The following is a 21,763-nucleotide window of genomic DNA, read 5'->3' as shown; positions in this document are numbered from 1 at the left end:
AAAGACGGAAATTCGTTCTGTTGCACAGTTCTCATTGTCTATAAGGAAAAATAGTAGTTGTCAATTTTTCTTCATAGAAGCCATGATGTTAACAGTGAGAAGAGATGCTGCTCAGGGCACAAGTATGCACTTTAAGTGTTTATTTTTTTCATCCTTTTGGCCGTCATTTAAAAATATTGTCTATGATTTGTAGCATTAATAGTTTTCACTATTTCTTTTTCAGCTGGTCTCTTCAGTTTCCAATAGTATTTTAGGCTTTTTTGCTGTGACTTGTTTAGTCAGTTTTTGAAAATAAATGAGTAAATAGTTACCAATTTTAATGTTTATTTATGACTATTAACTATTACACAAGAATTGGGCTCTACACACTGATTTTTCTCTTAATAATTTTTCTCCACACCCTGTATGTTACACATACTTTGCTCATGGGAATAACTATCTAGAGATAAATTTAGATGAACTGATTTCTACTTTTGGCTTGGAGTCTATAATAGAGTATCTGAGTTACCTTATCTTTCAGACAAAAACTTGAACTTCTGAAGACTGGTATGTTCTCTAAATGCAAGGCATAATGATTATAATGAGAGTATTAATTCATATTTTAATTGATTAATACTATAATAATAAATGTACTTTCCATTTCTCACAAACTGTTTTTCTTTTGAATATGCCTCATAGCCATTTTCTATAAAATTAAGTTGCATACAACATCTCATACTGTTGATATCAAAATATTCCTCCCTCCTTTCTTTCTTTAAATATCTGTTGAGTGGCTGATGGGGAGCTCAGAGAGACATACCTTCCCACGGAAGAGACAGAATACTATCTTAAACAGCCCCTCCCACTATCCCTATGTCGACCAGTACAGCACTGGGCTTACTATGTACTCAGTAAATATTTTTCCAATTGAACTTGACATTATAAATAATTTTATCATTTATTTCAGTGGTAAAGGGTAAGTAGTGTCTGTTTATTGGTAGAATACTGTTACTTTCCAAGTTCTGAGTCCGCCCCGACCTCAAAGAAAGGAACAACCTTCAAAGCATACTTCAATCTATTCATTTGTTCATTCATGCAAAAATTATGCATGGGGAAAATGTAAAGTGGAGGGAAGGGGAAAAAGACAGGACACTCTTCTGCTCCTTTTCTGCTATGCTTAAAATTAATCATATAAGTATTTACTAAACTTGCCTCAAAGGATTAAATGAGAATAAGATTGTAAGGCTGTCCACACAGCATCTGACGTATAGTCGATGCCCAATATATACCAATTTATTTATTATAATGTAATGGACTAAAACTAGAGGATCTCACTCCTTTATTTCTACATGACCCACCATCCTATTTTCTTCTTTTCTCTTTTTCACCCCAAGGATGGTCTGTATGTGCTTTTTTTTTCTTCTTAATCTATAGAATGAGTTCTATGCTTAGTTACCTACTAAAGTACAGACAAGAACTTAAGGCCAGCATTTTCCTTAAGTCTCTTCTACGATTTAAGACACCTCGGGGAAGGGATAGCCAAGCTCCTACATCAACGGATGATGATTTTTATCTTTATCAAGTGACCCACAATTTGGTTACTGGTGCAATGAGAAATTAAGAAAATAGCACACTTTTATGACTGTCATTTCACAGTCACTCAAATCAGAACTGGAATGCCACAAAAACAACTCCCTGTTAGCCCAGAGAAAAAAAAAAGAAAGAAAGTAAAGGGGAAATTCAGATTAGTCACAAAGAAGTTCCCCCGCCTGCCTGCAAAAGCTGCAGCATTAAAACTGAGAGAATCCGCTCTGCTCTTTCAATCGCCCTTTGGTCCTGGGACCTCTGTGTATTTTCTAATTATTACGCTTGTTTTGCCTTCAAGTCCTTTTTGTGGGGAAGAGATCAGTCCTCTCTCAGGTTCCCCTTTGCCACAGTTTTCATCGTCCCTGTATCCAGATTGTGAAGATGGAAGGGGTCCAACCCCCGGAGGAGAACGTGGGAAACGTGCCGGGGCGGAGATTCCAGAGGAACAAGCTATTGCTGGTGGCCTCCGTCATTCAGGGGCTGGGGCTGCTTCTGTGTCTCACCTACATCTGCCTGCACTTCTACGCTTCTCAGGTAAGATGCACCACTGGGCACTCTGTTGCCTCCAGCTCATGCTGATGGCAGCTCCAACAGCTGCAAACAGTCACTTGGAAATAATCTGATGCCAAAATCGTTGAGTTTTTTTTTCCCCTCAGCAATTGTAAAGTGTGGTCACATACTCTCCTGTCTCTCTTTTCCTTCCTTCTTTTCAGCAGTGGTAGTGGTGGGGCACAGGAGAGGTAGGGGAGGTGTGCTGCTTCTGGATGATTCTCCTTTTCTTTGCAATGCAAGAATCCTGGTACTCCTTTATGAGCTGTCACTTTGAAGCTTTGAGTCACTGATGTACTTGGTTTACCCATTCTGCTGGTAAACGTCTGATCAGAGAATTGTTATAAAAAGGAAATAAGAAAGAGACCAGTTCACTTTCCCATTGTATTCATGAACCCCATAGAGACGCAAGGAGATTTGCTTTTAGAAGGATGCCAAAGGTATCAATATTAAGTTCTTTCAAATAGCGAACCAGTGTATTTTAAGGGCAGAGATGTGTGTGTTCACGTGCATATGCCCACATGGCCAAACATTCACCCCAACAACTTAATCAGATATTGTTTCTCACAGTCTTTCTCTACCAATCACAACTTACACACATCCTTTGTCTTTTTTTCACTTTGTCCAAGACATTATGTGGTGGATAATCATCCTTCTAGTATTTCCCCCACTTAATGAAGATACTTTTTCCATTTTTCCTTCTCTTTATTCTGGTCCCTTTTACATTATTTTTTCTTATTTACTTGTTCATATCTACAAATATAATTAGGTCTCTAAGGATGTTCTTGACTGCAGGAGACTCCACTGAAAAGAAAATAAATATATAGTCTCGCCATGTTCCCTTGTTGGGGCTAGCGTGATTAATTCTTGTTTCCTGGTGGTTTGCTTTGTGTTGGAAAAGTCTCTCCCTGGTAAAGGTCATACAATAGGAACTTTTATTTCTGATGGCCATGTCAGAGACTGGGTACCTCAAATTAGACCAGGATAAGATGAGCCGAGTCCTAGCCAATGCCTGGGCTTGTCTTTGCCTACAGGAAATGGGGGTTTTTGGTGCACAGAGGCTGGTGGGAGTGTGGTTGTGATCACTGTACCGCAGAGAGGGCTCGTGTCCCCAAATTCCAGAAGTGTAGCCGGTGTCATGCTCTAGTCTGCAGACCAGTGAGCACAACAACACACCTGCACTCTCTTCATCATGCCACGCGCTTCCTTCTCTGTGTAGAACCCTTTGGGTGACGTTAGAGTAGGCGATTTGGGGAGAAGGTGCGGGGGAGGAGCAATGTGTCCATGGCAGGATGCCCAAGACGTAGACCGGAATTAGGCTCTTCCGAGAAGAAAACAATGAGAGTGACCAAAAATAGAACAACTGAATGTCTTCACCAGGTCTGGGAGCCCTGAGAGTGCTTTCTCAAACAACCACAGTGTTACATGTTTCCTTACACCGTGGGATGATTAAAAGACAGGACAGATGGCCCCCGGCAAGGCTCAACAAATGCACTGGGGCTCTGAGCAGGACAGAGCAAAAGGTAAAACAGATGTATAGTCAGCGTGTGGCAGGGCCGCCTGGACTGTCGATACCTGGGGGACACTGAGAAGGAGAGGGGTCCTTTCTGGCAAGTCACCCAGCAACTCTGACAGAGCCTGAAAGGAAGGCTGAGGGCAGGTTTCCAGGACACTAGAATTCACAGTGAGCTGATCTCTGGGAGAGAATTAGCTTTTTCTGGTCCTGGCACAGAAATGGAAGCAAAGACATAGGAGGTACATTAGAGCTGTTTGCTCAAGAAACATGCTCTCATATACTCTGGATACAGAATTTTTTTGGCACAGATATTTGCAATTTTTCACTTGACATTAACTTTAAATTTTTTTCTTATTTCTAGCTAGACTGTTTTAGCTAACTTAATTTCTTAACTGTTATAGGACCCAGGGCAGCACAATGGGTTCTACATTTAATCTCATAGACTTTATCAGGAGGAAGGATAGCATAGCAAGGTCATGCGTGTTCTCCCTGGAACTTGATCAAATGGTGGTGAAGGCAGGGGTGGCAGCAGTGTGTGTGTGTATGAGTGTGTGTGTGCGCGCGCACGCGTGTGTGTGAGAGAGAGAGAGAATGAGATTAAGAGATATTGAGAGAGAAAAGTGTAGAGTTGCCATTGTAAAAGGTTCATAGACTGGTAGCCTTTCTATACCCATTGATAAGGTTGTTTGGAATTTTGGTTGAAGGTTGGGGTAGGTGGTGATGCAAATCAAACCTCTACTTTCATAAGACATACTATTACAGTGATGTATATCGGGGGTGACATAGAGCTGAAATGCTCATCATTTACCCAGTTAAATTGGATCTCTTTTATTGTAGGAGAAAGATATTTGGCAAATGATCATGATTTTTCCTTATTTCTTAGATTTAATTTTTAGCCTTATAAAACAATTGGCTATGTGGCTGGCTCTGTGAAAAGTACAGATGTAACCATTAAACTCCATTTAGTCGAGTTGGGCCTTAACTTTCTCTTCAATCAAGTTTATTTAGGTAACTTTTGTTTTCTCACCACTCGATTAAGTTTTATTTACTTATGTGGAAAGCAGTAGTTTTCATTTTTGAGATGCCAGACAAAAAGATAGACCTTACCCACTCCTCATATAATTCACTTCCCTCTTTGGGCTTTGATTTTCTCACCTGTAACATGAGGCACTTGGATCAAATGATCAGAAAGATCTCTTCCAGTTCAATATCCTGTGAGTATGTAGTTTATATACATTCTTAGAATGGCTATGAGGATTTGAGAAATACAAAATATAAGCAAACAAATTTTTGTGTCTAAACTTATGGATTTCCTGGTTCTTAGGATGGGGCTGGGGGAATCAAATTTGCACATATATTTGTAATCCACACTTATTTATATACTGTGTTCATATCTAAATAACCTATTCTGGGTTAGCAAAAGACTTTATTTAGAAAGGACAAAGAAGTGGATGCCCTAGGAGAATATCTATGATACAAGTTATAAAGTTGAGTGATTCTGTTACCAAAAACAATACACACTATTTCGATATTTATTGGGGCTGCCGTTTAAAGCGGCAGGCTTCCAGTCCTACCTGTAACTTCAGCTGGGAACAATGGCAGAAAAAAGCTACCAATAAAGTGAGAAGCTTTTGTAAATTATATCCATGTGTCTCAGGGCTATTGAAGCTGGGGTCTCCCAAGATTTGTATCATCTTATCATTAGCACTTTATAGATGTGAGGGGTTTTAGTGATAATTTTTCAGCCAATCCCGCAGTTAAAGGTTTACATTCTTATCATCTTTACCGCTGGGAAAAGCAGAAGTGGAGGTACTCTGAAAGTGAGCTGACCAGTTCTGTATCAACGATGGCCAGAATTAGAATTCACACTTTCTTGATGAAGTTTCAGGCTGTAACTTGGACTTTTCTTTGTATCACTTAGGAAGAAAAAGAGGCATTTTTGTCTGAAAAATCTTGTCTCAGATTAACTCAATTTAAATGTGTCCCCACGTAATTGAACAAGTTTTTTAGAGATTCTTTTTTTATGACAGACAGGCAAATAAATGATTTTCAATGCCATAGAATTTGCATTTCATAAGAAAGTCTATGGGAATTAAAAAGAAGCATCTGAAACATTGAATTGATTTGTCATTAAGTGTTTTGAAGCTCTTCAAGGAGGTACTAATAAAAACACATAGAATCATTGGATTTTTGAGCAGGCGTTAGATATAGTCTGTTTACAGTTAGGAAAACACACTAAGAGAGGGTAAACGCTGGGGGAGGAGGTAATGCTTCAGCTGATATTAGAAGAAGTGAAATTCTTTAAATAGACAAGAGGGATCATGGTCGTTGGGTAGGGGGCAGAAAGCTTTCTAGGTAAAGTAGCAAGTTGTTCATAATGGTTGAAGTTGAGTGTTCATAGGGGAAAGTGGCAGAAGATGAGGCTGCAAATCTAGGCAGGGGCAGATCACAAAGGATCTTGTGACTCATGCTAAGGGAATGCACTTCATTCCATTCTATACACAAGAAAATACAGGAAAAATTACCAAAATTGTTCCTTCTCCAAATTTCTCTTCTCTTATGTGGTCCACATATTGGCAAATATAGAAAGTAAATCTAATCTCATGGAGCACTAGGGGGCACCACAGTAAAACTAACCGTGCTCAGATATCTTGAAGAGAGCTGACTCTTTTCCTGAGCAGTTAAAATTAGAAAACTTTTCTCAGGAAGCCAAGTGCTGATTCACATGTAAGAGGATGAACAACATCAGGGGGGTCTAATATTGTTCACTATTTACACAGTGATGATATATTCTAAATGAAAAATTTAGATATACATTCTGACCCAAGTACTCAAATTAGGACAGAATAATTTGGACAGGGATCATGCTGGAAAATGCCACACTGTCACATATGTACACACATATAGAAACAAATATACACACACAGATGAGAGTTGGGAAGAGAGCAGAAAGGCTCCTGGTATAGATCTAGGAATATGATCTCCTGATTTCTTTTCTCTGACCTCAGCCCCTAGCTGAGAGCACTGAGTAGACCCAGCCTTGCCTAGAGGCTGACCCAACCCTGCCCTTCCAATTTTTTTTTAATAGCAAGTACTTTTGTGCAGAATCTCAAAGGACTGCAGCTTTCCACCCACTTCAGGGATTCTCCATTCATGGAAAATGAATGTTAATCTTCTGGAGTCATTTATGTTAGAGGAGCCTTGTAGGATGTCATTACTATTTCTCCAGTGAAAAGAAACAACGGAGTTACAAAGTAGAAAGGTTATTTCCCACAGTCACAGATGAAATGTATGGTAGCATTAAGATGAAATTTATTCTCCAACATCCTAAGGCTTGTGTATTTTGTTTAGCCACCCAAACTTTTCATATCCATATCTTTTCAAATGAAGGAATTAAAACACTTTCTTATACAAAAATACAAAACATCTTTTCAAACTTTTGGGGGAGTTATTGGGGTGCAGAAAAGAGTATGCTGGACCAGGAACTAGAAGATTCTGGTTCAGTCCAGTCTTAGCTTCATGACTCTGGGTAAATTCCCTGAGTGTCAATTTAATCATTTCCAAAATTGTAACTTGGTTGTTGTAAGGAGCAAATGTTGTGTTACAGAGCTTTGTAAATGCTGAGATGATTATTCGTGAAATGCTTCTATAAGTATACCACTACTAAAATGTTTACCCTGTAGCACGTACACATACACCCCATGACTCAAACCTCAGAAAGCATATCATAGTTAAGGTTAACTTTAACTTCGTGGACCTTGACTTCCCTACTGTAATTTTTAGGATTGAAAAAAAAAAAACCCTTGGAATAATTCTAGCATTTTTGAACATAGATTTCTAATTAACAGCTCATGGCTGCATTAGACAACAAAGGAGAAAGGAAGGGGAGAATTTATAAGAGTATAAACTATTTTTAGGTTCAGTAGTCTGAAAGTGGTTCAGAGATCTAAAGTGACACACTTAGAACACATGGCCCAGGCTGGTTCCATTTCCTCCCACTTTGATATATTGCATCTAATTCTCCAATGACCTGACTGACAAATAGGGCAGAAAATTATATTTAGAAGAGGCATGCGGTCTAGTTCACAATACTGGGAACATTGGGATATGACTGACATAATTAAAATTGTTTTTTCTTTTCAGCAGACCTCTCATTCTGAAATGCACCTTAGGTGGATTATTAATTTGTGTAAATTTGTCTAGCTTTGACAACTTGTAAATGCAATTTAAGAACACACTCTGACAGAAAAATAGACAAATAGATCCAAACTTGAATTCTTCCAATACTAATTTAATAAGAACTTGTGGATAGAAAACCTTCATTCCCAAAATGTTGCATTGTATCTGTGGGGAACTGAGAGGTCCAGTGAGTTTAAGTGATGTACCCTCAGGGCTGGGCTTCCCTGTCAGTAGCCGCAGCATGAACCTAGAGAACCAGAGAAACCGTCAATGAAGGTCACGATGAAAATGACAATATTACAAAAAACTATAAACAAGGATCAAAATAGTCAGTAAGAGAAAATATGTTGGGTTATAAAATAAGTTGTAACACATGTATTTTACGGTTCAGTAATATAAAATATATTTTGAATTACTTGTGTGTTGGGTTTTGAACTTCCAAGCCCCTAAAAGTCTTAATCTGGCCCTGTATATGGTACGACGAAGACTGGGAACTGGAAGCTCTTTTTGGGGGGATAACTGAGGGGTATCACTGCTGGTGCTACTTGCAATAACAGTCCCTTGTTTTTGCAGATCTTTTCCCTACTTTTGTCCTCACTTCTTCGCTACAACCATGGAAGAAGATACATATTTGTGTGCAGTTTTACAATGAGGAAATTTGAGGGCTTAGAGACTTGCCTAGGTTTAGATAGAAAGGTCAGAGTTAGAACTTAAGACGAGATCTAAATTCTACTCCTGTCTCTTTCCATTACACTTGGCCATGACTTCATGACTCTTAGCTTTAAGAATTATTGCTGGCTTTTTAAAAATTTGTTTTCTTTTCTGGCGTTAGTTGTTTTTGAAGAAAAATTGAGGGAAAGATCTGTGATCTGGTGTAGAGGGAGGAAAGATTCCTTTCTAAAGGAATTTAAATCTACTTACACAAATGTAGATAACATGATCAATGAAGCTTTAACAATCACTTAGTAACTTATAGGTTATTTATTCTAAAACAGAGCCTTGCATGTGTGATATATTCATAGAAGGGAAAAGGGACCTGGATTTGGGCACTAACTCATCGTTTATTTTCTCTGAGCCTTATTTCTCTCTGTCTTTTTTTTTTTTTTTAAAGCAGTAAGAAGATTAGACTATATAATCTCCCCAGGCCTTTCTGGTTCTATGAGACTCTTATTCAAAGATCTACTTTAGTGTGATAGTGTGATTTGCACATTATTTAAAAATACCCGTTCAACCACATATTAGTTTCATAGGGCTGCCATAACAAATGACCACAAACTGAATGCCTTAAGACAAAAGAACTTTATTCTCCCACAGTTCTAGAGGATAGAAGTTCAAAATCAAAGTGTTGGCAGGGCCGTGCTCCCTCCGAAGGCTCTAGGGAAGGGTCCTTCCTCGGCTCTTGCTGGCTTCTGGTGGCTCCCAGCAGTCCTCGGTGTTCGTTGGCTTCTAGTTGCATCACCACAAGCTCCGCCTCCATCTTCACATGACCATCTTCCCTGTGTGTATCCCTGTGTCCTCTCGTCTCCTTTGAAGAACACCAGTCATATTGGGTTTAGGGCCCACCCTACTCTAGTTGACCTTATGTTAACTTAACTAATTACATTTGCAAAGACCATATTTCCAAAGAAAGTCACATACCGTATTTCCAGGTGGACATGAATTTTGGGGAGACACCATTCAACTCAGTACAAACCATTTATTCATTTACTCATTCAACAATATCTATGGAGCGTCAGTTACCTGTCAGACACTGAGGAAACAGTGATGAGCAAGACATGGTCTTCCCTGTGCTCCCATAGTCTCCAACCCAGTGGGGAAAGAGGATGGTTAAAGAAGCAATAACATAGTGTGTGATAAGTACTGGATAACCAAGTAGGGTACAATTCTCCAGTAAGAAGTTTCACAGAAAGCTATCTACCAGCTTCAGTACCTACTTTCTTGACTGGAATTATTCAGTGAATGTACTTTTCTTCTGCATTAGGTGCTTTGTTTCTCTTCGATTAATTAATAGGAAGGCTTTAGTTTAAAATGTCATTGTTGTTGTCACCACCACCATCATCATCCCACTGCCATTCTGTGATGATTTTTACAGTCACCAATCTCAGTTCACGCTAGAGTACAAGTGTGAAGTTGATGATTATCTAGCCTCATGCAAATGAGGCTAAGGGCTTCATTGCATGAACAGTCCTAGAGATACTCTTGACTGCTCATTAACCATCAAAGGGAGCCGCTTGGGGAGGAGGCCTGCTGCTTTTGTCAGAGCAGAGGGGTTTATCATGTTGAAAGGATCTTCTGTTCAAAAGGTCTTCTTATCACCCAATCCCTTGGGATTTCTCTTTTGAATGTTGTGATTTACCTAATCTCTGATATGGAAGCGTCCTTAGACACTGCTTATTCCACCATCTAATTGGGGTTGGACATCAAGATGAGGAAATTAGAAACTGAGGGAGGGAAAGGGCTAGTTCTGGCCTAAGACCACAACCCAGGTGTCCCTATTCTCAGCCCAATGCCTTGTCCGTGCTACTAGGTTGCCTTCCTAAGGCAATGGTCCCTCCTTTTTATGTAGCAAATGAGATGGGGAAGGAGTGACTTCAAATAGAAAAATACTGATTATAATAATTCTGCTACTCCATTTGTGCTCAAGGGTGAATGGAGCAATTTCAAAACTTGAGCAATGTATGGTGTTGGATAGAGCCAATGTCAGATATTATGTGATTATGCAGCCATTAGCTAAGATCTGGGATAGTCTAAGGGGCTAAGTTCCACCTTAGCATAGCAAATATTTGTTTACTGAATGCCATTATGTTTGAGGCATTGTAGGATTTATGGTAATGCAGTGGGTACATTGTAAATTGACCCTTCCAGTTGCTTAGAGACTAAGCTGCTACAAGAGTATTATGGTGGAGACTTACCCAATCACTGAGGTGAGGAAGCAAGTTCTTAGAAACGTTTTGGCAGATCCCTCTGTCAGTCTACTTTGAGGTCTTTGGGTTAATGTGGAAAGGGAAACCCAGATATAAGAAAATCTTCCCCTTGAGGCTATAATGAGTTGGTTGCCTTAAGTCAGTCACATAATATTGAAGGTGTGCTCATGTCACATGGATGCTTTTGGTTCATTTGGTTGCTTACCTGAATACCTGAGATTCCTCTTAGGAATCTGTTAATTACTAAGCATTCAGGGCAATGAAACCTCAGTTCTTGTTCTCTGAGATAGAGAGGAGAGGGTCAGTAACAGAGGTCCTTCTGAGGGATAGCCATTACTAAGTAAATTTGACAAGAAGAGTGTAAGTGGTTAGAGAGAGGAGGCTATATGGGGATATCACATGGGCTGTGTAGTAGAGAGGAGAGTGAAGGTTAAGAGAGATTGCAGCAAAAAGGTGCGGGCAGCGATGGTGAAGGGTGGTGATGGAGAAAGAAGATTTTGGATGACAATTAATATAGCTTTTGTTTGTGTTCATTAAATCCCAGTAGACTCTTTATTCAACAAATTTTTCAAAGCTACACATCTTCATCTCTAAGAAATGTAGCTTTTGGGATAAGGTTTGCTGAATGTGGAAGACCCTGTGGCCAAAGAACCAGTTTTTGCCCATTATTACTCTTCCTTTCTCTGAGTGGGGATCTGAACTTTCCTGATCAGAAGTGGGGGGCTTTCCCTTTGTAAGGAGGCTGTTTGCACTGATTACAAACTAAGTCCATCAGGATGAGAGTCTACCTTTCCCGCCTACTGTAATGGGTAATATGGAAAATTCCATCTTCGTCTTCAGAGGCTCCTGGAGACACACCCTGAGAGCTTGTGAGGTCATGCTTTCATGATCTCTCAGGTCTCCTCTGATTGACATGAAGCCCGGGGTGGGGGGAGGAGAGGTTCATATCTCAAAAGATGTGGGATAGTGAACTGGGGAGTCCCCGTCACAGATCTCTTTCCCCACCATCCTCCACTGGCTCACACCCCATCCTACTCCCACCTAAGATCTTCATACTATGGTATGGCCTGGTATCGAGTGAGGAAGGGCAAGGCCCACATAGTGAATGCAGAGCCCACATCCTGGTTTCATACTTGATGAGCATCCTTCCCTCCTGCCACAGATACACCTCCAGGACAAATGCCAAATGAGTATAAGGTTGGCAGCCTCATGCCACATCTGTCAGAATTAGAAACTTACACTCTCCAAAGAGGAGCTATTGAAACAAGCATCACTTTTTTGGGAACAGGGTACAGGCTTCTGGGTAAACGCTAGACATCAGACATTTCCCATCTGTGTTCTTAGACAGCTCAGTGATCAAAGTGCAGAGAGAGGCCAGGAAAGGACCTAATTCAGACTCTTCTTTGCAGCACCTGCTTGCTGCCTACTTTGTAGTTATCCATGGGCCTGCAGCTCTTTGCCAGAATAGTTGCACCTAATCAGCTAAAGATTTTGCCAACTTGTACTACACAGACAACCTTGTAGGGTTGGCTGAGAGCTCTTTTCTGGAGAGCTTCTGGGTATTTTGAGACATATCTGAATACTCTGACAACTATCTAAAAACTAATATTTTAATCTTGTTCAGTATCGATGATGAAAATAATTGAAATTAATCTTGGATCCTCAGACAAATGCTTTCCTAAGGGCTCTTCACTCTTAAGATAGTGAAGTTATATTATCATGAACTTGGGGTTCAATCAAACTCAAGTTAATATCTGTTTATTCCTGAGTAAGTTTTTAACAGCACTGATTCTCATTTTCCTGCCTGTAAAACATGGGTAATTATTGTTCCTACTTCATAGGATTATTTTGAGCAGCAAATAAGGTAATGAATTTGAAAAAGAATAACACAGTGCATGGCATGTTGTAAGTTCTCAATAAGTTTATATTCTTTTTCTTGAATACACAGAGAACAGTCTCATTTCTAGACCTTTCTTCCATACAATGTCTTTTGCTTATTAGAGTTCTCTCTCTCTTTCAAGACCTAAGTCCAAGTCTTTCCTCCTTGAGCTGCCAAAGCCTGCAATGATTTTCGTGTTTTCTGGAACCTTATGGCATACATTGCCTATAGGTGTTTCTCAAAGGTTTTATGTAGAAGCACTATTTCCCCAACTGGCATATGAGTTTGTCAAAAATAAGGAATGTATGTTCTATCCTTTTGTGTTCCCAGACTTGAATGTAATGCCTGCCACATAGCAGGTACTCGATAATTATTGATGCTGTTTCAAACCACCAAATAATACGATAATCATATTATTCAACCAACTACTGAATAATACTTAACAGTAGAGCAAACATTTCTTAAGCACCAGCTTTGAGTCAGTCATGCTTTTTGCCAAGGGCATGGTTGAGGATACATTCTCTGGATTTAGGTCTTCAGAAGGTCACAGTTTAGTGTAGTAATTTTCAAATCCTGAAGCTTGGATGCTTGTAAAGATACAAATTCCTGGGTCCACCCAGACCTTTTGAATCAGAGTCTTTAAATAAGTCTTGGATAAGCTGGCCATCTGCACATTTTTACAAATTTCCTAGGTGATTCTAATGCGCGTTAGAGTTTGAGAACCACTGGGCTGGCAGACCTTCCCTCTGCATCATCAGCTGCTCCTTGGCATGACATGCGTGTGTTATTCAGTCAGTTTGTCAAATAGCCCATATATCAACTGCCTACTGGGTGCTCTGTTGTTCTTGTTTTCTTGGCTTCACTTATGACAGCCCTCAAACCCAGGAGGGAAGCCTGAACTCTGGGCTCTCCCCATGCAGTCTCATGTGAGACCACCACCCTGCCAATCTGCTGTGTGTGGCAACTTCTACTTTCCTCTAAGCTTGGCACCTAAGTGGACACAAGAAATGGAACACTAATGAAATCTTCATAGCAGTTTCTCCTCACTTGAAATTTGCACGAGGAGAAAAAAACCTGCTTGTGTGCTTTAATGAATATTGTACTGGATCAGAGGGCAGGAGTTGAATCACTTCACTTCTGAGGGACTCAGTTTCTTCATCTGTAAAATATAAGGTTCAACTAGAAGATGACTTCTTTTATACTCATGCTTCTGAGACCATCTCATTCAAACTTCAAGGCTGTATGTTGATTCTGGTGTGTAGACTTACAGGAGTTTGCATTTCACCTTTGAGGATGGGATGAGTTCTTCAGATTTTCCAGACTGAAGGAGCTTTTATTCTATAGCTTGTCCTTACATGGAAAGCCTCTGGGCTTTGATATTTTCCATTTTCTTTTAGTATCTGGAGAAGATCTGAGGATTTTGCTTTTCTTGCTATAAAAAAGACCATATTTGTGCATGTGGGTAAAATAAATATCTTCTGATTGTTTTCTGGCAACCTTTATCATGAAGACCAGATCCTTGATGGTATTGATGCTGGTAAGGGACTTCTGAGAATATGCAGATTTCTAATGCTGGGTAACCTTTAGGAGAAGGAAGAAAAAGCCTGAGTCTGGAGTTCCAGTCGATTTACCCAAGAGAGGAAGTCATGTGTGCTTTGCTTGCTGCCTGTCAGCATCTTGGTCTCAGAGAATGTCCTCTTGGTCACTACCACTACTGCTTCATCAGGGCACTTCAAAATGTTGGGAAATTTCTTTGATTCACAGAAACCTTTTGGAGATTTTGCAAAGCCAGTCAAATAATCAAATCATGAAGGCTTTTAGATCAGAGAGCTTGACATAAATTTGGGGATGAGGAGGCTTCATGTTTTTCTCTCTTATTAGAATTGACTTAGAGTTGCAGTTTTTAAAATCTAAATCATGGACAGTTAGTGCTGAAAGGGGTGCCTGTGTTCTTCCAGGTATTTTTAAAGATGAGAAAACTGATGTCTAGGGAAGTTATGAAACTTGCCAAAATGACATCGTACCTGCCTGGCTGGCATTAGAATCGGGGTTGCTACATGCTGAGTCCTGCACTCTTTGTGCTACTCCACAGGCTGCTGCTGACTTTAACATGAATGTGGCATTCAGGCTGGGGACAGCTGGCCAGGAGAGCAGTGGGGGCATTTATTTACCCAGGGGATTATGGTGGGAGGGTAATATGCCTTTTGAAGGGCCTTCTTCCAGAACAGTGCCTTAAGCACAAAGGACACTGATTAAGCCATCTCAATCAGTTTACAGAGGGGAGAGTCAAAGACTCAAGTCAACCCGAGTCAACACCACTCTCCATGTGCTCACCACTGAACTAATACTGCCTCTGAGGACCAGCCACTGGCAGGGCTCAGAAAGGATCTCCCTCCTTCTTCTGCTGCCTGTTGGTTTCAGCTTAGTAAGCCTTGTGATTATACTTATAAGGGAAGTAGGGGATTCCTCATCTGTGAGCAGTCCCCAGTGGAATCTGCTTGACTACAGCCACTAGTGTGCCAGAAGAGTGGGAAGCAGGGATTCCACTTCCCAGGGTATGAAAACAAATCCCTCCCCACACCTTTGATCAGGACATCTTGCCAAAAATAATGTTGTGGGAAGAGCTGTTGTTCTTGGCAGGCACACTGGGCATTTTTTTTCGGATTTTTCTTTTAGTAGGTTATAGAAGCATGTGGTACAAAGCTTAAAATACATAAAAAAGTAGACTATGAAAAGTAAGAGTCCTTCCCACTCCTGACCTCAGGCTTCCAATTCTTTTCTCCAGAGGCAACATTTGTGACCAGTTCCTTGGGTATTCTTTCAGATAAATTCAATGCCCATGCGAGCATTATTATCATTTTTTAACACAAATGGCAATCTACTTTATACAGGATTCTGCCCTTTGCTTTTTTCACTTAATATATTTTGGAGTTTGCTCCATACTGAACTTCTTTGTTCTTTTAACCACCAAATTACTCTAGACATTTTATCTACCAGGCTTCCTTTCTTCATTGCTTTACTTCTTTCTTGCTGTTGAATACACAATTGGTTCAAGTTATATTTTTCAAGCTGTTAAAAACTCAATGTTAAAAAAACTACACTCAAATATACTGAACTCTGAAGGATTAGACCAGTTTTTATTGCCGGTATGCCCTGAAAATAGGACACTTTTACAGTGAAAGAGCAAGCAGCCAGGAAGCTTCTAGAATTCACTCCCAGTGTACTCTGGGAGTCTGGGGCAATGATAGATTGATTGGTCACAACATTCTCCATGATGGGATCTCTATGACTGAATGGGTTTCTTAACAAGATGACCATTAAATGTTCTCTTATCCAAAATGGGAAATTGGGGCTCAATGAGCCAAAACAACATACCAAAGAAGAGTTTGGCAGAAATGGGGACAGATCTTAGATGCTTGATCAAAGAGCAGAATACTCCTAACTTATCTTAAGAGATGTTATAGAAAAGCAAGAGAGGCAAGTAGGAAGTCTGGGTCTAATCTTCACAGAAAAAGACCAAGTCTCTTGTAAAGTTATTCCGTCTTTAGGCTACTGCATTCCTGCTTGACAGGACATGACTTGTCAATTCCATTGGTTCACTTTTTTTTTTTTTTCTAAAAATATATCCTTTTTCTTCCTTCAGGGGCCACCTCAGTATCCTCCAATACAAAGTATCAGAGTACAGTTTACCAGTAAGTATTGTTAAAAGTTTAATTGATTCATGTTTTAAAAAGAATCTCTCTAGGCTCTTAATTTTCTCTAGAACACAAGATCTCTCCTTTTCCTTAGGGAAGCATTAAATCCTGGAATTGTTGGAACCTGCATATTATTTTCATTAGGGACAAAAAAGGTGTATAAAGAAGAAAAGGGGAGTAATTAGTTACCCAATATGTACTTGTCATTGTACTAATTACTTTATATGCCTCACTTAATCCTTCCAGGAACCCTTTGAGTAGGAATTATTCTCATTTTTCAGGTAAGGAAACCAAGGCTTTACTTCTTACAAGTCTGTCTGACTGTAAGACACGTCATCTCCCACTAATTCTATCATAGGACAAGATTTTACCTTAATGGGAGTTGGAGGAGGCCCCAGATATGAAGGCAAGGTGATACTTTAACTACTAGGAGAGCATTATTTGGATCCATGATTAATGATTGGACAACCACCTCTTTTATATGGATATTCGTTTGTTTATTAAGTTCTCCTGAGCCTGAATAAAGTATATCTTGCCCTCCATAAGGGGTCCTCATTTTCAATTCCAAGTATGCCCCCTGGGGCTTGGTACAAAGCAAGAATTAATGAATTGTGTCCAGTAGAGGGGACCTCTTCTTTCCTTCACCAAAGGACATGGGCCAGAGTGGGGAGTCTGAGATGTAGTTGCTTGGCCATTCAGAATGATATTGGAGCTGATGTGGAAATAAAAGAAATTTAGACTTTTTGGTGTACACCTGGAATGGCCCCACACAAAGCTACCAAAGCCATCACTCTGCATCCTCCTCCTTTTCTTCCCCCTGTGGCAGCAACTCTTCCCAAGTCACCTTCCAGGGAAAACTAGCAATAAAAAGGTAGACTGGAGAAGCAAGTCTATGTTCTTGAGCCCTTCCACCTGCATTTTACTGAGCCCATCCTGAGCCCATGGATGTGCATAGCTGAATTATTAAGCTCAAGTGACTGCTGGCAAAGGCCAGTGGTAAATGCTGTTGGTAAGTCTAATGGCTGGGGCATGTGAAAAATTTGCATTTCATGATCGGGTGGAGAGAGGATAGGGAAGAGTTAGAAGCAATTGCTTTGTGTGGAGGTGGTATGCAGGACCCGGGTAAAGGCACTCCTGTCACGCTTTGCCCTAGTCTATCCACTGAGCAAGAAAAGAAGCACTGAAATCGCCAACCCTTCCTGGTTTTGAAAAATCAGGGAAACCTCGAAGTTCCATTTCCTGCCACAGGTCTGTTGTGACAACTACCAATTGCTATACTCTTTCAGCTCTCGAATCCCAGCCCCATCTCAAACTCTCTTGGCCACTAGTATTAGCTTGCCTCTTCTTCTATTCCACAGGTAAAGCAGATTCCAACCCTATGTAGAAACATGAAGCTCTCTTCCTTTCATTCTTCTCAAAATCTCTCCCTATCACTTCCTCTTCATATGTTTCTAGACATTTTGGAAGGTTGTTGCCCAATGCTGTGCTAAGAAATCATTCTCTTTTTTTTTCTCTTCTTGCCATACCCTCCTTAGAATGTGAGAATGAGAAAGGTTTCATCATCACATCCCCAAACAAGGATGAAACCATGAAGGTGCAAGACAACTCAATCATCATCAACTGTGATGGGTTTTATCTCATCTCCCTGAAGGGCTACTTCTCCCAGGAGCTCAGCCTCAGCCTTCATTACCGGAAGGGTCGGGAACCCCTCTCCTCCCTGAGCAAGGTCACGTCTGTCAACTCCATCGTGGTGGCCTATCTGGCTTTCAAGGACAAAGTCTACTTGAATGTGACCACTCACAATACCTCCTGCGATGACATCCAGGTGAATGGTGGGGAATTGATTCTTATTCATCAAAATCCTGGTGGATTCTGCGCCTACTGAGGACCTGATGGCTGCACCTAAGCCAGGCACCAGCATGAACACTGAGCTGGGGGTGAACAGAACACTGATTCTTCCTTGGGAGTGGAGGAGTCATCCCAGCTCAGCCCCTGTATCTGGCCACACCGGATGTGACCAGAAGCAGATCCCCTCTCCCCTCCACTCAGGGATATTTAAAACATATTTTACATACCAGTTAACTTTATTTATCCTCATGTCTTCTAAATCACCTAGCCCTTATCCCTCACAATTGCCTCAAGCCTATTAGGCACCTCTGTGAGAATGAGAAACTAGGTGCCACTTCCTTAAGATGCATTGTTTCTATTGGTCAGGAAATTGTTATAATAAACTTTCTTTTTTGAAAAAGACACTTGACTACCATTTGCTGGAAATTTGACATCTGGCATTGTCAAAATGAAGAGGACCAAGGAGGGGGTTATAAATCTGCCAAAGGTGGTGTGGACCAACCCCTGGCAGCCAAAACTGCCTCTCCAAGATGAAATTGGTTGCACTTTGCATATTGCCTAAATACTTCTCTCATTTGGTGGAGTTCAAAAGGAAAATCAGCTTGTGAACAGCTGTCAGGAATTGATGAAGTAGCCGGCTAAGGAATACTCTGTGCTCTGGGGTTTTTTTCTTTACCACTTTGCTTTCACGGCCTCCAAATGTTCTTAATAGAAATTTCCCTCCAAAGAACCATCCTGGGGATGTGATGCTGCGAAAAATCTATTCAGTGATCAAAGGAAAACCGAGAGAGATTTTTCTAATCTGGGAGAGTGAGATAATTTATCGCTCAGGAGAGCCATGAAACTGGACCTCTCAGGGTAAAAGTCAATAAGGATTTAAACAGTCTGGGGAGGAAAACATATTCTTTGCCATGGACAGGCAAATCAGCACCTGTGCATCCTCCTGCTTATGGTGAGATACACACTCAGCCCCATGCCTTGGACGCATATGCCGCATTGCTAGTTTCAAAAAATGAAGTGATTCTATTGTCAAATGCAACTTGATGTCAAAAGACCCTGAGAAGCTATTGTATCATATGAAGAATAATCATCTCTGTCTAGAAACACTGTAATATCACATATGATCTCACATTGATAACTGACTAGAAGGACCAATAATCAGCCAACACCAAGGCTGATTTAAGGGAATAAGATCCCCTTATGTTTAGTTTAAATGTCCCCCTTGATGTATCAGGCTTATGGCATTGTGGACAAATGTGATTTTTCATAAGTCAAATTTCCAGATTATTTGTTAGTTCTCAAATTTTTGAGAAAAATTTTTTTAATGGTAGCAAATATTTCCCTTCCACTTTAAATAGAGTGCACAACATATCATAGAATCTTTCTGGATGATTTTGTGTCGTTACAGTAATTATATTGTGCTACAATACACTGATATCTTCAGGATCTCCAGAAAGGTGGGCGGCAGCTTGCCCCTACACTAAATGGTCTCAATTACATTTGGATTTTTTTTCTGTCTGTTTAACACATTTTTCCATCTCCTCTTAAGTGTCTGTCTATCTCCAACTATGTTCCTGCTCCTCTCTTTTAATCTGTTATGGAGAGAAGCTAAATAAAAATGCTACATAAAAAGAAGCTAAATAAGAGAAATTGTGCGTAAGGTAAGGGTAACTGAGCTCTGAGCGGCCACTGAGGCACTCACATAATTGTAATCATAGGCAAACATTTATGGAGGGCCTACTGTGGACCAGGTTTTGGGCTTAATGCTTTACATGAATTGTTCTGAGCAAGATATTCTGTGACATCTGCCTTGACTACTCAGAGGATTTAAATACGTGTGTGTGTGTGCATGCGTGCATGTGTGTGTGTGTGTGTGTGTGTGTGTTGTATACTTTGTTATTGACTATGGTCTGCAAAGTCAAAGTTACTCAGTGAGTGATATCTAATAGGTACATGTTTATGACTATAGATAATATTTAAGAAAACGTATGTTTACTTTTTTGAGTTTGGGATTTCTGACTGTATTTCTCCTGCAAATGCACATTCCAGACCTAAGCATAGTTGTTCTGTGGGTCATTTGTCTCTGGTGTCACGGCCCCTCCTCACAGATGCCCACTCCATTAGGGTACACATGGCCTCCTTCAGCCACAAAGGGATATTTCTGCCATGCATCAGCCTCATTCCCCCACCTTCCACTCATCAAAATATGTATGATGTCCCTTTCAAGTCATTCCTTCAAAGGGATAATTAACCCTTCTCTGGATACAACAGAGTTTTGTGGAAAGAGAACTGAATGAGAAGTCAGGAGATTGGAATTCTAATTTTGAAGATTTTATTTATTTATTTTTTCCCCCCAAAGCCACAGTAGATAGTTGTATGTCATAGCTGCACATCCTTCTAGTTGCTGTATGTGGGACGCGGCCTCAGCATGGCCAGAGAAGCGGTGTGTCGGTGCGCGCCGAGATCCGAACCTGGGCCGCCAGCAGCGGAGCGCGCGCACTTAACCGCTAAGCCATGGGGCCAGCCCTGGAATTCTAATTTTGACCCAGTCACTAAGTAGCCAAGTGACCTTGGGCAAATAATTTCCTATTTTTAGATCCTGCTTTCTTCTTTTGTTAAGTGATCATTTTAGAATCTTATGTTCATTGTGCTGTGAATGTACATATGATATGTGTATGTACTGGTTGCTATGAGTCAAGATGTGTAACTTTCTCTTTTAGTATATGGATTTTTTTTGTTTTTTTTGGACAAGCTAACATCTTCCCTCAGCCTTCCTGGTGATTCCTGCAAAAGCAGTACCACTTGTTACTTAGTGATTCCTATTTAGGGAATGGCTTAAGGGATCCCAATCTTGATCCAAATCATAATTTGTTCTTAAGCATACTGGGCAGGTCCCCTATTTTAAACCATAATTTTGTATTTAGTGCTTTCCTGGCTCTCAGAGAGTATTAATATTGATATTAATAATATAGCTAATAATAATATTGATATTTACATGGAAACAAATAAAACAACTCAGTATTTACTACTGGTTAGAGTGTTGGAGTTTTTATTTATCTTTCTCTTCCTTTCCTCACTCTGATCAGCTAATTCCATGATGAGGGAAGATGGGACAAACATTCTTGTTTCCTATCTGCCTCCAATTTCAGTCATCAGAATTATGTCCAAGGGGTGGGTGAGCTACCAAAGTCCATCTTTGCTTTTGGAAAGACATTCACTGCATGTGCTCAAGGCGCCTCTTCATGGTTGAAGAGACTGATTCAAATAGAATTCTACTGTGTACTATTCTTCTTTCCCTTGGGACTTCTTACCTCATTTCTACTCCTGGGATGATCTCTTTGAGTATTATGTCCCTTCTCCCTTGTAGTAATTACATCTACAGTCTCAAGAAGAGGGTTTGTGTGCAGTCTGGCCACCATGGCCCCTGGGCCACCTGTGATGGTGTTGGTGCCTCTGTCCTCCTGGAGATGCTCCTCTTCCCTGGCTTCTTTGACTTCACCCCTTTCTGGTCTCCTCTTTCCCTCTGTTCGCTGCCTTTCTTTGTCTCCTTCACCCCTCTTCTTCCTCCCCCCAACCCCTTAATGCTGGTGATCTTCAGGGCTCTACC

At 40.5% G+C, this 21,763-nt stretch overlaps 1 protein-coding gene across 1 annotated transcript in view; it reads left to right on the top strand.

Moving 5' to 3' along the window:
* TNFSF4 (TNF superfamily member 4) overlaps window positions 1–21,176 on the top strand; it is a 32,396-nt gene extending 11,220 nt beyond the window's left edge. Inside the window, exons 2-4 of the mRNA XM_087437995.1 lie at window positions 1,939–2,100; window positions 16,257–16,305; window positions 17,844–21,176. Coding sequence (XP_087294121.1) covers window positions 1,948–2,100; window positions 16,257–16,305; window positions 17,844–18,193 — 552 coding nt within the window. The 5' untranslated portion in view covers window positions 1,939–1,947 and the 3' untranslated portion in view covers window positions 18,194–21,176. The remainder of the gene's footprint in view (window positions 1–1,938; window positions 2,101–16,256; window positions 16,306–17,843) is intronic.
* Window positions 21,177–21,763: the final 587 nt, after the last annotated feature.

This window comes from Ceratotherium simum, chromosome 2 (assembly GCF_057802395.1).
Source record: "Ceratotherium simum simum isolate JZ-2026a chromosome 2, ASM5780239v1, whole genome shotgun sequence".
In the NCBI taxonomy this organism is placed as follows: Eukaryota; Metazoa; Chordata; class Mammalia; order Perissodactyla; family Rhinocerotidae; genus Ceratotherium; species Ceratotherium simum.
This window is presented reverse-complemented; position numbering and strand designations above follow the sequence as displayed.